The sequence below is a fragment of the Mustelus asterias genome, chromosome 16 (genome assembly GCF_964213995.1).
Source record: "Mustelus asterias chromosome 16, sMusAst1.hap1.1, whole genome shotgun sequence".
In the NCBI taxonomy this organism is placed as follows: Eukaryota; Metazoa; Chordata; class Chondrichthyes; order Carcharhiniformes; family Triakidae; genus Mustelus; species Mustelus asterias.
In genome coordinates this window covers 79,185,676-79,199,752 of record NC_135816.1, presented here as the reverse complement: position 1 = coordinate 79,199,752, position 14,077 = coordinate 79,185,676, and the positions used below count along the sequence as shown (strand labels likewise).

Sequence of the window (14,077 nt, the reverse complement as noted above, 5' to 3'; positions counted from 1 at the left end):
CAGACTCCACTTGTCGACGCATCGCCAGAAACGGCGTTCCGGAAGTATTTCACTCCAATCCCTCCCCCGGAAGTGTTTCACTCCAATCCCTTCCCCGGAAGTGCCTCACTCCAATCCCTCCCCCGGAAGTGCCTCACTCCAATCCCTCCCCCGGAAGTGCCTCACTCCAATCCCTCCGCGCTATCTCTCCCTTCTGGTCCTGACGTTGATCAGAATGATTGAATGACCACATGCTGCCAAAGCACAGATTCCAGTCATTTCATTTCAGGTTTATTTATTTTTTTTAAATATTTTTGGAAAAATATACTTTTTACATTTTTTTCAACTTAAACACTCTTCACATTCAACACATTTGGCAGCGAATCTACCAAGTTAAGAAACTGAAGATGCCAAGGATCCGCTGTTGCACCGTTTCGGAATTACTTCGCTTACTGTCTGTCTCTGTGCCCAACTTCATCATTCTACTTTCTCCCTAGTGTTTACCCTTACTACCATGAGAGGAGGAAAGACATTTAAACCAGGATAGCTCATCGCTGCACAATATTAGAGGCCCAAGGTGACGACATCCTCTGCAAAGCAGCAGCTCTGCACCGTCATCTCATTGAACAAAGCTTCATTCAGAAATACAATCCATGACACCTTCAGCCTTTCAGCTCTCAGTTCATCTCAGATCTCACAAACCCATCCATTCCAAAGCGCCACATTCTTCGAAAACAATGGAACAGCATTATTTTACAAAGAACTCACCTTTGGAGGTTAATCCTGCTCTGATCATAAACAGCACTGACATTCCATACCCTCCACACCGTGACTGTAATCAGCACTGACATCCTGCACTCTGTACCGTAACCAGCACCAACATCCTACACTCGCTTTCCCGTGATCATAACCAGCACTGACATCCCACTCTATCTACACCATGATCGTAACCAGACCTGACATTTCTTGCTCTACACGGTAACAGGAGGGACATCCCGCACTCTCTACACTATAACCAGCACTGATATCCCGCCCTCCCTACACCGTAACCAGCACTGACATTCCGCTCTCTACATCGTAACCAGCACTCCCGCTCTCTCTACACCATAATCGAAACCAGCACTAACATCCTACGCTCCACACCGTGATTGTAACCAACAGTGACATCCCGCTCTCGACAACGCGATCACAGCTGAAATCCTTTGCAATTCAAATTTCACTTTCTCAACGTGTAGAACATTATTGTAGCAAACAACATCCAGCAAAATGACGTGGTGCTAACTCAAAAAAAAATTGAAAACTTATAATGGAAGGCAGAAATTTAAACATGACAGCGACATGGAGAGAGCATTACCACTCATCGTGCGATAGCAGCCTGGAGAGAGCGTCACCCTATACCATCTGACAGTGATCCAGAGGGAGCATCACCCTACACCGTGTGACAGGGACTGGGAGACAGTGTCAGTCTACACCGTGTGACAGGGACTGGGAGACAGTGTCAGTCTACACCGTGTGACAGGGACTGGGAGACAGTGTCAGTCTACACCGTGTGACAGGGACTGGGAGACAGTGTCAGTCTACACCGTGTGACAGGGACTGGGAGACAGTGTCGGTCTACACCGTGTGACAGGGACTGGGAGACAGTGTCGGTCTACACTGTGTGACAGGGACTGGGAGACGGTGTCAGTCTACACCGTGTGACAGGGACTGGGAGACAGTGTCAGTCTACACCGTGTGACAGGGACTGGGAGACAGTGTCAGTCTACACCGTGTGACAGGGACTGGGAGACAGTGTCAGTCTACACCGTGTGACAGGGACTGGGAGACAGTGTCGGTCTACACCGTGTGACAGGGACTGGGAGACAGTGTCAGTCTACACCGTGTGACAGGGACTGGGAGACGATGCCAGTCTACACCGTGTGACAGGGACTGGGAGACAGTGTCAGTCTACACCATGTGACAGGGACTGGGAGACAGTGTCGGTCTACACCGTGTGACAGGGACTGGGAGACAGTGTCGGTCTACACCGTGTGACAGGGACTGGGAGACAGTGTCAGTCTACACCGTGTGACAGGGACTGGGAGACAGTGTCAGTCTACACCGTGTGACAGGGACTGGGAGACAGTGTCAGTCTACACCGTGTGACAGGGACTGGGAGACAGTGTCAGTCTACACCGTGTGACAGGGACTGGGAGACAGTGTCGGTCTACACCGTGTGACAGGGACTGGGAGACAGTGTCAGTCTACACCGTGTGACAGGGACTGGGAGACAGTGTCGGTCTACACCGTGTGACAGGGACTGGGAGACGATGTCAGTCTGCACCATGAGACAGGGACTGGGGAGAATCTGTCTAACCGTGTGACAGGTACTGGGGAGAAACTGTCTACATCGTGTGACAGGGACTGGGGAGAATCTGTCTACATCGTGTGACAGGGACTGGGGAGAAACTGTCTACATCGTGTGACAGGGACTGGGGAGAAACTGTCTACATCGTGTGACGGACTGGGTGACTTCAGTCTACACCATGTGATAGGAGACAGTGTCACCATACACCGTTTGAAAGACTGGGAGATAGTGCCATCCTACACCGTGTGACGGAGTGGGAGACAGGGTCAGTCTTCAATGTATGAGAGGGACGAGGAGACAGCATCACCCTACACCGAGAGACGGATTGGGAGACAGCGTCACCCTACACCGTGTGACGGACTGGGAGACAGCGTCACCCTACACCGTGTGACGGACTGGGAGACAGCGTCACCCTACACCGAGAGACGGATTGGGAGACAGCGTCGCCCTACATCGTGTGACGGACTGGGAGACAGCGTCACCCTACACCGTGTGACGGACTGGGTGACGGCGTCACCCTACACCGTGTGACGGACTGGGTGACGGCGTCACCCTACACCGTGTGACGGACTGGGTGACGGCGTCAACCTACACCATGAGACAGGAGCTGGGAGACAGCATCACCCTACACTGTGTGACGGACTGGGAGACGGCGTCACCCTACACCGTGTGACGGACTGGGAGACGGCGTCACCCTACACCGTGAGACAGGAACTGGGAGACAGTGTCACCCTACAGCGTGTGACAAGGGCTGGGAGACACATCAGTCTACATTGATGGTCAGGGAGACAGTGTCACCCTAAATTGAAGTTGTGTGAATGAGGTAAATGAGGACTGAAAAGCACTAGTATAGTGCTTTATAAGGATCAGGGGCTCTCCAAATAATAAAGGGATTTGTTTTATTAAAAACCTCAAAAGCACAGATGTCAGGACCCTGTTTATCCATCCCCTGGCAAACTGTACCAGGGCTTCAGTGTAAAGAGCATATCAATCACTGGTCACTTAAAAATTTTTCCCACACTAGATCATTTTCCCAGTCCCAAGCTAACTTTACACACCAGTCCTCACACTGGGAGTCAGTGTTCCAAGATTTCCTGAAACTATCTGAACAGTCTGAGCAGCCCCTGAAAGACACAAAGGTTACCAAGACAGAGATTGTAACAAGTCGTGAGAATAAATCCAGGCACTGGGCTGAGAATAAGAGAGTGGAGACAGAGCCAACAAACTCAAGTCCTCACTCAGCCACTGGCAAACATCCATTCCCACCTGTTATTTGACAGCAGCAATCAGTTAGGCAGCATTAGCGTATTTCCTGATCAATGCTCGCTGCTCCTCCATCTCTGTGGCACTTTTAAGGTTCTTTTTTTTTCAGTCAACGACTAGAAGCAAGTTATTGAATAATAACAGTCTCGGTACATTTATTTAGCATGCAACACTAAGTGAAAACTTTGGCAATGCACGAGTGTAACACAGTGATAGAGAAGGGAGCTTCTACTAGTGTTTCCTCTAATACTGGCTTCACAGTGTGGAGATTGTGCTACATCCACCAACACAGGCCTCCAGAATCAGTTTCAGTACTTCATCCCAGGAACAAACTCCTTGGCGTTGGGGTTCAAGTTGCTCTTACTCTAGGAAAGAAGTTACAAGTCAATTTTTCACTCTGAGGAAGTGTTGCAAAAACTAAACAGCAGTTTGGGATCCAAAACGCACTATCATAAACACTTTAATCACAGAAAATGGTTCATCTTCAAGAACTAAGAACATTCTGGAAGAGTGTTTTTTTTTTAAAAGACACAGTCTCTTAAAGGGTTATTGCCAGCACTCTGGTTACTGTTGTTTCTAGAAAAGATAGCATTTTACAGAAAAGGGTAATGAAGCAGTTTTAAAAGAAGCTGGAAACCTCTTGGCCCTGTGGGTTGGTTACAAAAGGGGCACATGATGGCTTTGGAAAAGGGAGAACTAGAAAACTGTCTGATACAGGTTTTGTTTTATGTTTAAGGGGAAATATTTTAAAATTCAGCTTTTTTCTACAGGTAGTCGGTATGTCTGGAAGAAATGCAGCTCAGATGCTGGGCGAGTGGGATAATTATTCATTTTAGCCATGTAGTGTTTACTTAGGAGAGAGCCAATGGACTTTTGTTTATTGATAAAGGTTTCCCCCGTGGTTAATGGGAGGAGCTAGGTATGCAGCAGAGAAATGGCGTTCAGTTTTGGGTGGGGTTTATTTAAAGACAGAGGTCTTCAAGCTGCTCTGAAACTCAATCTCCCTCTGAAAGCTTAAGACGGACTGCACTCAGTGGAATTTTAAGTCTAAGGGAATGCTCCATAGAATCTGTATAGCGCAGAATGATGGGTCATTCAGCCCATTGTGTCTGCACCAACTCTCCGACAGAGCACATTATCCAGGTTGTATCCCTATAATCCCACATATTTACCCTGCTAATCCCCCTAACCTACCTACCTTGGGACACAAAGGGGCAATTTATCGTGGCCAAACCGACTCTCCAAAAGAGCATCTTACCCAGGCCTTTCCCTCTGCCTTAATCCCGTAACACCGTGCAGTAAGCATGGCCTGACCACCTAACCTGCACTGTGTGGCAGGGACTGGGAGGCAGTATCAGTCTGCACCGTGTGACAGAAACTGGGAGACCTAACTTGCACATCTTTGGACTGTGGGAGGAAACCAAACATCCAGAGGAAATGCAGACAGACACGGAGTTAACGTCACCTAAGGCTGGAATCAAACCCAGGTCCCTGGCACTGAGAGGCAGCAGTGCTAGCCACTGTGCCACCGTGCCCTCCCTTTGTTGCTTATTTGGAATGGAAATAGTGATAAGTTAGAAACTAAATTTGTTTCCTTTCATTTTTAAATATTGTTCTACTGTTAATAGTTATTGTGTTTAAGTTATAGTTAAACTATGATATTGAATAAAGTTTGTTTTACTGTAAAAGATCCCTAATGTGTCATTGAAGATACGGGAATAGGGCCTGGGTAGGATTGGGCTTGGTGCAGACTCGATGGGTTGAATGGCCTCTTTCTGCACTGTAGGGATTCTATGATGATGATGAAGCATTCAACACACACATTTATGACAAAATAAAAATAAATGTTGTGATCTAGTCTGGCATTCTACTGTAACTTGTGGTCCTGGTCCAGGAACCTAATAGCGAGAAAATAAGAGTATCAATGGCTTGGGGAAAGAAGAGAACAGCTCCTGTGGTTCCTGACCCAGTCCCAAACAAAAGGTCAATGGTAATTGCTCCACAAATCAGCTGACTTCAAGTTTTCTGCTGTCTGTCTGAAAAATAATGCAAGATTCATTGACTGTTTCACAGGCTAGTGCTAGGAAACCATCCAGAGACCAGCGCTGAGAAACCAACTGGACACAAGTTCAAGGGCTCCATCATCTATCCTTTTCTCTTGAACCACTGAATCTTAACTTTGTAGCAGAATTACCCTATGTTATGGCGGGTGGGCAGGCGGGCGGGCATGCTTGCGTGCGTATAGCCAGGGACAGATGACCAAGGAGGGGAGGGATGGAGTTGTGTTGGGGCAGGCCAGACAGCTGAAGTGGGGGTTTAAGATGGAGGGGAAAGTTTACGGTCTAAAGTTGTTGAACGCAATGTTAGAATCATTGAATCAACATAGAATCCCGACAGTGTAGGAGGAGGCCATTTGACCCACCGAGTCTGCACTGACTGTCCAATCGAGCATCTTACCTAGGCCCAGTTCCCCAACCTGTCCCCGTAACTCCACCCATTTACAACACTAACACCCGTAACCTGCACATCTTGGAACAATAAGGGGAAATTTAGCATGATCAATCCACCTAACCCGCACATCTTTGGCTTATGGGAGGAAACCAGTCACCCGGATGAAACCCATGCAGACATGGGGAGAAGGTGGAAACTTCACACAGTCACCCAAGACCGGAATTGAAGCCAAGTCCCCACATCTTCCAGTTTGTTTGTGTTGGCAATCAGTGGAGCATTGCAGAAGGCTGAGGATAGACATGTGGGCATGGGACCTCTGCTATTTGTGATATATATAAATGATTTGGAAGAAGGTGTAACTGGTGTAATCAGCAAGTTTGCGGATGACACGAAGATGGCTGGAATTGCGGATAGCGAAGAGCATTGTCGGGCAATACAGCAGGATATAGATAAGCTGGAAAATTGGGCGGAGAGGTGGCAGATGGAGTTTAATCCAGATAAATGCGAAGTGATGCATTTTGGAAGAAATCATAGAAACCCTACAGTGCAGAAGGAGGCCATTTGGCCCATCGAGTCTGCACCGACCACAATCCCACCCAGGCCCTATCCCCACATATTTACCCGCTAATCCCTCTAACCTACACATCCCAGGACTCTAAGGGGCAATTTTTAACCTGGCCAATCAACCTAACCCGCACATCTTTGGACTGTGGGAGGAAACCGGAGCACCCGGAGGAAACCCACGCAGACACGAGGAGAATGTGCAAACTCCACACAGACAGTAACCCGAGCCGGGAATCGAACCCGGGACCCTGGAGCTGTGAAGCAGCAGTGCTAACCACTGTGCTACCGTGCTAATGTAGGGAGGAGTTATACAATAAATGGCAGAGTCATCAGGAGTATAGAAACACAGAGGGACCTAGGTGTGCAAGTCCACAAATCCTTGAAGGTGGCAACACAGGTGGAGAAGATGGTGAAGAAGGCATATGGTATGCTTGCCTTTATAGGACGGGGTATAGAGTATAAAAGCTGGAGTCTGATGATGCAGCTGTATAGAACGCTGGTTAGGCCACATTTGGAGTACTGCGTCCAGTTCTGGTCGCCGCACTACCAGAAGGACGTGGAGGCGTTAGAGAGAGTGCAGAGAAGGTTTACCAGGATGTTGCCTGGTATGGAGGGTCTTAGCTATGAGGAGAGATTGGGTAAACTGGGGTTGTTCTCCCTGGAAAGACGGAGAATGAGGGGAGATCTAATAGAGGTGTACAAGATTATGAAGGGGATAGATAAGGTGAACGGTGGGAAGCTTTTTCCCAGATCAGAAGTGAATTTGAATGGCAAGCAACCAGAAGGTCTGCGTCATGCTTGTGAACTCAAGAAAGGATCTGCAAAGTGGACACCCAGACTGCATTTAGTCATTGTAGAGCAGACCACATTGGAAACATCAAATACAACGGACCAAGTTGAAGGAAGTGCAGGGGAAAGTAGTGTTTGGGCCTTGGACAGTCAGGAAGGGAGATGTAATGGTGCAATGTTGCACCTTCTGCTATTGCATGGGAAGCTGCCTTGGGAAACATAGAAAATAACAGCAGTAGCCCTTCAAGCCTGCTCCACCATTCATTTTCATCATAGCTGATCGTCAAATTCAATATCCTGACCCCAGAAGGGTTGAAAGATTCAAGGTGATGGAGCTGTGGATCAGGGTTTCACAGAGGGAGTGACCCCTGCAGAACGCTGACGGAGTAAAAGGAAGATGTGTTTAGTGGTAACCGTTATAAAGGGGAGGTTGATCCCCTCTCTGAGAGCGAACACCTAGCCACTCAAAGAGGAGTACCTCGCTTTATGATCTGTTAAAAGTGTGTGAGAAATAGTATGATCTGCTCTTCAGCAACTTTTTGTGGTTAAATAAAAAATAACTACCTGAGACTCTCTCTTTAAAATCAACAATAACACTTTATTTATCTAATAGTAAACTATTAACCAAGGTGAAATAAACTATTAACAAATCAAATAAATTGCTACTCTAAGGAATGCTGTTTAGATAAATACAATTCCCACTTACTCTCAAAATACAACCAGGTTTTATTTTCCGGAATCTTCTGTCTTTTTTGGAATCTCTGGCTTTTTTTGGTACTTTTTCTACTCAGATGAGGCTTTGAGCCAAAAGCTATTAGTTGTGGCAGACAGAGGGGGCAGTTGCCACTGGATCTCTCTGAAGCTGAGAGCCGTCTGTTATGACATATCAATATCCCCACAATAGGATTGATTCTCAGGTTACCAAAACATCAAATTTAAATCTAACAAACTGCTGTTAGCTAAGTGCCAAGTTTAAACTGATTGGGCAAAATTCAAAAACAGCCTGTTGTCTTGGCAATACTACTGCCTGGCCTCACGATACAAATGTTTCACTCTGTGTACTGCATGCACCAATGCTTCTTTTTTAAACTCCAAGTACAGAAAGAAATTACCTTTTAAAGGGACAATGCAATTTTAGCATTTTACAATTTTTTTGTCAAGCAGCAACTGCACACCTCCCCCCTTAAGAAGAAAAATGAACCATCATCATGAAAAGATGGCTTCATTTTTATTTCCTTTTAAATTCGCAATAAAGCATCCACAATAACATTTTCACAACCCGCAACATGTACAATCTGTAAATTAAACGCTTGTAATGAAATAATCTGGTGATTTTGTCCTTAAATCCTTCCAGAAATGTTAAAGGATTGTGATTGGTATACACAATCATCTCTGATACATTGTTTGTAATGTGAAAATTAAAATGTTGTAAGGCCATTACTAAACTCAATAACTGAAATTCCACAATATTTTGTCTTGGTGGATATGGAGTTTTTTTGAAAAATAACCAATTGACGTTTCAATTCCACAATCATCCTCCTGTTATAACACGGCTCCAACACCTACATCGCTGGCTTTGACGGCAACTTTGAAGGGTTTCAAAAAGTTTGGTGTGGCTAAAACAGTGGTTAACAGTGGTTAACACTGCTTTCAAATTTTCAAATGCCTCCTGGCATTGTTTTGCCCACCGAAATGTGTTTTTTAACAAATCCATCAACGGTGCCACTACGCTACTAATGTTTGGTACGTATTTTCTGTAGTATCCGCTCAATCCCAAAAATCATTGCACTTCCTTCTTTGATGATGGTCTCGGAAATTCCTCAATGGCCTTCATCTTCATGTTTCTCGGTGTCATCCGTCCGTATCCGATATTGAAGAATGTCACTTTGGCCTTCGCAAATTCTGTTTTTGTCAAGTTTATGACCAACTTTGCCTTCCGTAATCTCTTGAAAAGCTCTGCTAAATGCTCCATGTGAACTTTCCATGAATGACTAAAGATCACTAAGTCATCTATGTAGACAGCACAATTAGTCAATCCAGCAACAACTCTGTTCATAAGCCTTTGAAAAGTGGCTGGTGCGTTTTTCATCCCAAAGGGCATTACTTTAAATTGACATAGCCCATTTGGGGTTACGAAAGCAGGAACTTCTTTTGCTCTCTCCGACAAAGGTACTTGCCAGTAACCACGAAGTAAGTCCAACTTTGTGATGTAAGTGGCTTGTCCTACTTTTTCCACACAATCCTCCAGCCTTGGAATAGGGTGGTATGGTGGCACAGTGGTTAGTACGGCTGCCTCACAGCTCCAGGGATCTGGGTTCGATTCCCGGCTTGGGTCACTGTCTGTGTGGAGTTTGCACATTCTCCTCGTGTCTGTGTGGGTTTCCTCCGGGTGCTCCGGTTTCCTCCCGCAGTCCAAAGATGTGCGGGTTAGGTTGATTGGCCATGCCAAAATTGCCCTTAGTGTCCTGGGATGCATAGGTTAGAGGGTTAGAGGATTAGTGGGTAAATATGTAGGGATTTGGGGGTAGGGCCTGGGTGGGATTGTGGTCGGTGCAGACTCGATGGGCCGAATGGCCCCTTTCTGTGCTGTAGGGTTTCTAAGGGGCCTGGGTTTGATTCCCAGCTTGGGTCACTGTCTGTGCGGAGTTTGCACATTCTCCCCGTGCCTGTGTGGGTTTCCTCCGGGTGCTCTGGTTTCCTCCCACAGTCCAAAGATGTGCGGGTTAGGTGCATTGGCCATGCTAAATTGCTCCTTAGTGCCCCGGGATGTGTAGGTTAGAGGGATTAGCGGGATAAATGTGTGGGGTTGTGGGGATAGGGCCTGGGGTGGGATTATTGTCGGTGCAGACTCGATGGGCCGAATGGCCTCCTTCTGTACTGTAGGGTTTCTATGATTCTATGAATTGGGTATGAGTCAGATTTAGTCACAACATTGACCTTCCGATAATCTACGCAGAATTGTTGAGAACCATCAAGTTTGGGAATCATCATAATGTCGAACTCCACTCACTATGACTAGGCTCTATGATGTCTTCTTGTAGCATCACTTCCACTTCCTTCTGAACCTGCGTTGCTTTGAAAGGATTAAACCAATAGGGGTGTTGTATTATCGGAATAGCATTCCCTACATCAACCTCGTACTATGTCATTAGTCTTCCCCATTCTATTTCTACATAGATCCTCATAACACTATAACAAGTTTTTCAACTCAGTTCTCTGTTCCTAGGACAGATAGCTCACTGCCCTATTCCATTCCTTAAGGACTTTTTCATTAAGGATGATATCAGGGCGGTAGTGAGAGATGATATAGGTTCTATGGAAAAAAAGGTTGAATCCATTTGGGAGGAAATTAGAAATAGTAAGGAGAAAAAGTCACTGATAGGCATGGTCTATAGGTCATCAAATAATGACATCATGGTGGGGCGAGAAATAAACAAAGAAATAACTGATGCATGTAAAAATGGTACAGCAATTATCATGGGGGATTTTAATCTACATATCAATTGGTCAAACCAGGTCGGTCAAGGCAGCCTTGAGGAGGAGTTCATAGAATGTATCCATGATAGCTTCTTGAACAGTATGTAATGGAACAGACAAGGGAGCAAGCTATCCTAGATCTGGTCCTGTATAATGAGATGGGAATAATTAATGATCTTGCAGTTAGGGATCCTCTTGGAAGAAGCGATCACAGTATGGTTGAATTTAAAATACAGGTGGAGCGTGAGAAGGTAAAATCCAATACCAATGTTTAATGCGGAGAAGTGTGAGGTAATTCACTTTGGTAGGAATAACAGATGTGTTGAGTATAGGGCTAACGGGAGGACTTTGAATAGTGTGGAGGAGCAGAGGGATCTAGGTGTATGTGTGCATAGATCCCTGAAAGTTGGGAATCAAGTAGATAAGGTTGTTAAGAAGGCATATGGTGTCTTGGCGTTTATTGGTAGGGGGATTGAATTTAGGAGTCGTAGCGTTATGTTGCAACTGTACACAACTCTGGTGCAGCCGCACTTGGAGTACTGTGTGCAGTTCTGGTCCCCACATTACAGGAAGGATGTGGAGGCTTTGGAGAGGGTGCAGAGGAGGTTTACCAGGATGTTGCCTGGTATGGAGGGGAGATCCTATGAGGAGAGGCTGAGGGATTTGGGATTGTTTTCGCTGGAAAGGCGGCGGCTAAGAGGGGATCTTATTGAAACATATAAGATGATTAGAGGTTTAGATAGGGTGGATAGTGATAGCCTTTTTCCTCTGATGGAGAAATCCAGCACGAGGGGGCATGGCTTTAAATTGAGGGGGGGTAGTTATAGAACCGATGTCAGGGGTAGGTTCTTTACCCAGAGGGTGGTGAGGGATTGGAATGCCCTGCCAGCATCAGTAGTAAATGCGCCTAGTTTGGGGGCGTTTAAGAGATCCGTAGATAGGTTCATGGACGAAAAGAAATTGGTTTAGGTTGGAGGGTCACAGTTTTTTTTTAACTGGTCGGTGCAACATCGTGGGCCGAAGGGCCTGTTCTGCGCTGTAATGTTCTATGTTCTAATGTCTTGTGCTTAAACAAAGGAGACTGTAAAAGGGATGAGGGAGGAGTTGCCTAAGGTAGACTGGGAGCAAAAACTTTATGGTGGGACAATTGAGGAACAGTGGAGGACCTTCAAAGTGATCTTTCACAGTGCTCAGCAAAAGTATATACCAGTGATAAGGAAGGACTGTAGAAAGAGAGATAATCAGCCATGGATATCTAAGGAAATAAAGGAGGATATCAAATTGAAAGAAAATGCATACAAAGTGACAAAGATTAGTGGGAACCGAGAGGATTGGGAAATCTTTAAAGGTCAGCAGAAAGCCACAAAAAAGCTATAAAGAAAGGTAAGATGGATTATGAGAGTAAACTAGCTCAGAATATAAAAACAGATAGCAAAAGTTTCTACAAATATATAAAATGAAAAAGAGTGGCTGAAGTAAACATTGTCCTTTAGAGGATGAGAAGGGGGATGTAATAACTGGAAATGAGAAAATGGCTGAGGCATTGAACAGGTATTTTGTGTCGGTCTTCACAGTTGAAGACACAAATAACATGTCAAAAATTGATGACAGGAAGGCTATGGCAGGTGAGGACCTAGAAACTATCATCATCACGAAAGAGGTAATGTTGGGCAAGTTAATGGGGCTAAAGGTAGACAAGTCTGGTCCTGATGGAATGCATCCCAGGGTACTAAAAGAGATGGCGATGGAAATAGCAAATGCACTAGAGGTAATTTACCAAAATTCGCTGGACTCTGGGGTGGTTCCCGCAGATTGGAAAACAGCAAATGTGACGCCACTGTTTAAAAAAGGAGGTAGACAAAAGGCAGGTAACTATAGGCTGGTTAGCTTAACTTCTGTAGCAGGGAAAATGCTTGAATCTATCATCAAGGAAGAAATAGCAAGACATCTGGATATAAATTGTCCCATTGGTAAGACGCAGCATGGATTCATGAAGGACAGGTCATGTTTGACTAATTTGGTGGAATGCTTTGAGAACATTACATGTGCAGTGGACAATGGGGAACCTGTGGATTTCCAGAAGGCATTTGACAAGGTGCCACACCAAAGACTGCTACATAAGATAAAGGTGCACAGTGTTACGGGTAATGTATTAGCATGGATATAGGATTGGTTAACTAACAGAAAGCAAAGAGTTGGGGTAAATGGGTGTTTTTCTGGTTGGCGATCAGTGACTAGTGGTGTGCCTCAGGGATCAGTGTTGGGACCACAATCGTTTATGATTTACATAGATGATTTGGAGTTGGGGACCAAGTGTAGTGTGTCAAAATTTGCAGATGACACGAAGATGGGTAGAAGAGCAAAGTGTGCAGAGGATGCTGAAAGTCTGCAAAGGGATATAGATAATCTAAGTGAGTGGGCGAGGGTCTGGCAGATGGAGTACAATGTTGGTAAATGTGAGGTCATCCATTTTGGTAGGAATAACAGCTAAATGGACTATTATTCAAATGGTAAAAAATTGCAGCGTGCTGCAGTGCAGAGGGCCCTGGGTGTCCTTGTGCAGAAATCTCAAGGTGTTGGTTTGCAGGTGCAGCAGGTAATTAAGAAGGCAAATGGAATTTTGTCCTTCATTGCTAGAGGGATGGAGTTTAAAAACAGCGAGATTATGTTGCAGCTGTATAAGGTGCTGATGAGGCCATACCTGGAGTACTGTGTACAGTTTTGTTCTCCTTACTTGAGAAAGGATATACTGGCACTGGAGGGGGTGCAGAGGAGATTCACTAGGTTGATTCCAGAGTTGAAAGGGTTGGCTTATGAGGAGAGACTGAGTAGACTGGGGCTATACTCATTGGAATTCAGAAGAATGAGGGGAGGTCTTATAGAAACATAAGATTATGAAGGGAATAAATAAGATAGCAGGGAAGTTGTTTCCACTGGCGGGTGAAACTAGAACAGCCTCAAAATAAGGGGAAGCAGATTTAGGATTGAGTTGAGGAGGAACTTCTTCACCCAAAGGATTGTGAATCTGTGGAATTCCCTGCCCAGTGAAGCAGTTGAGGCTACCTCATTAAATATTTTTAAGGCAAGGATAGATAAATTTTTTAACAGTAAAGGAATTAAGGGTTACGGTGAGCGGGCAGGTAAGTGGAGCCGAGTCCACATAAGATCAACCATGATCTTATTGAATGGCGGAGCAGGCTCGAGGAG

At 45.5% G+C, this 14,077-nt stretch overlaps 1 protein-coding gene across 3 annotated transcripts in view; it reads right to left on the bottom strand.

Annotated features, from left to right (window-relative positions):
- Window positions 1-307: 307 nt before the first annotated feature.
- LOC144505263 (polyadenylate-binding protein-interacting protein 2-like) overlaps window positions 308-14,077 on the bottom strand; it is a 47,390-nt gene continuing 33,620 nt past the window's right edge. For all 3 annotated transcript variants that reach the window (XM_078231309.1, XM_078231308.1, XM_078231307.1), the window contains exon 4: window positions 308-3,954. In XM_078231309.1, the coding sequence (XP_078087435.1) occupies window positions 3,898-3,954 (57 nt within the window). In that variant the 3' untranslated portion in view covers window positions 308-3,897. The remainder of the gene's footprint in view (window positions 3,955-14,077) is intronic.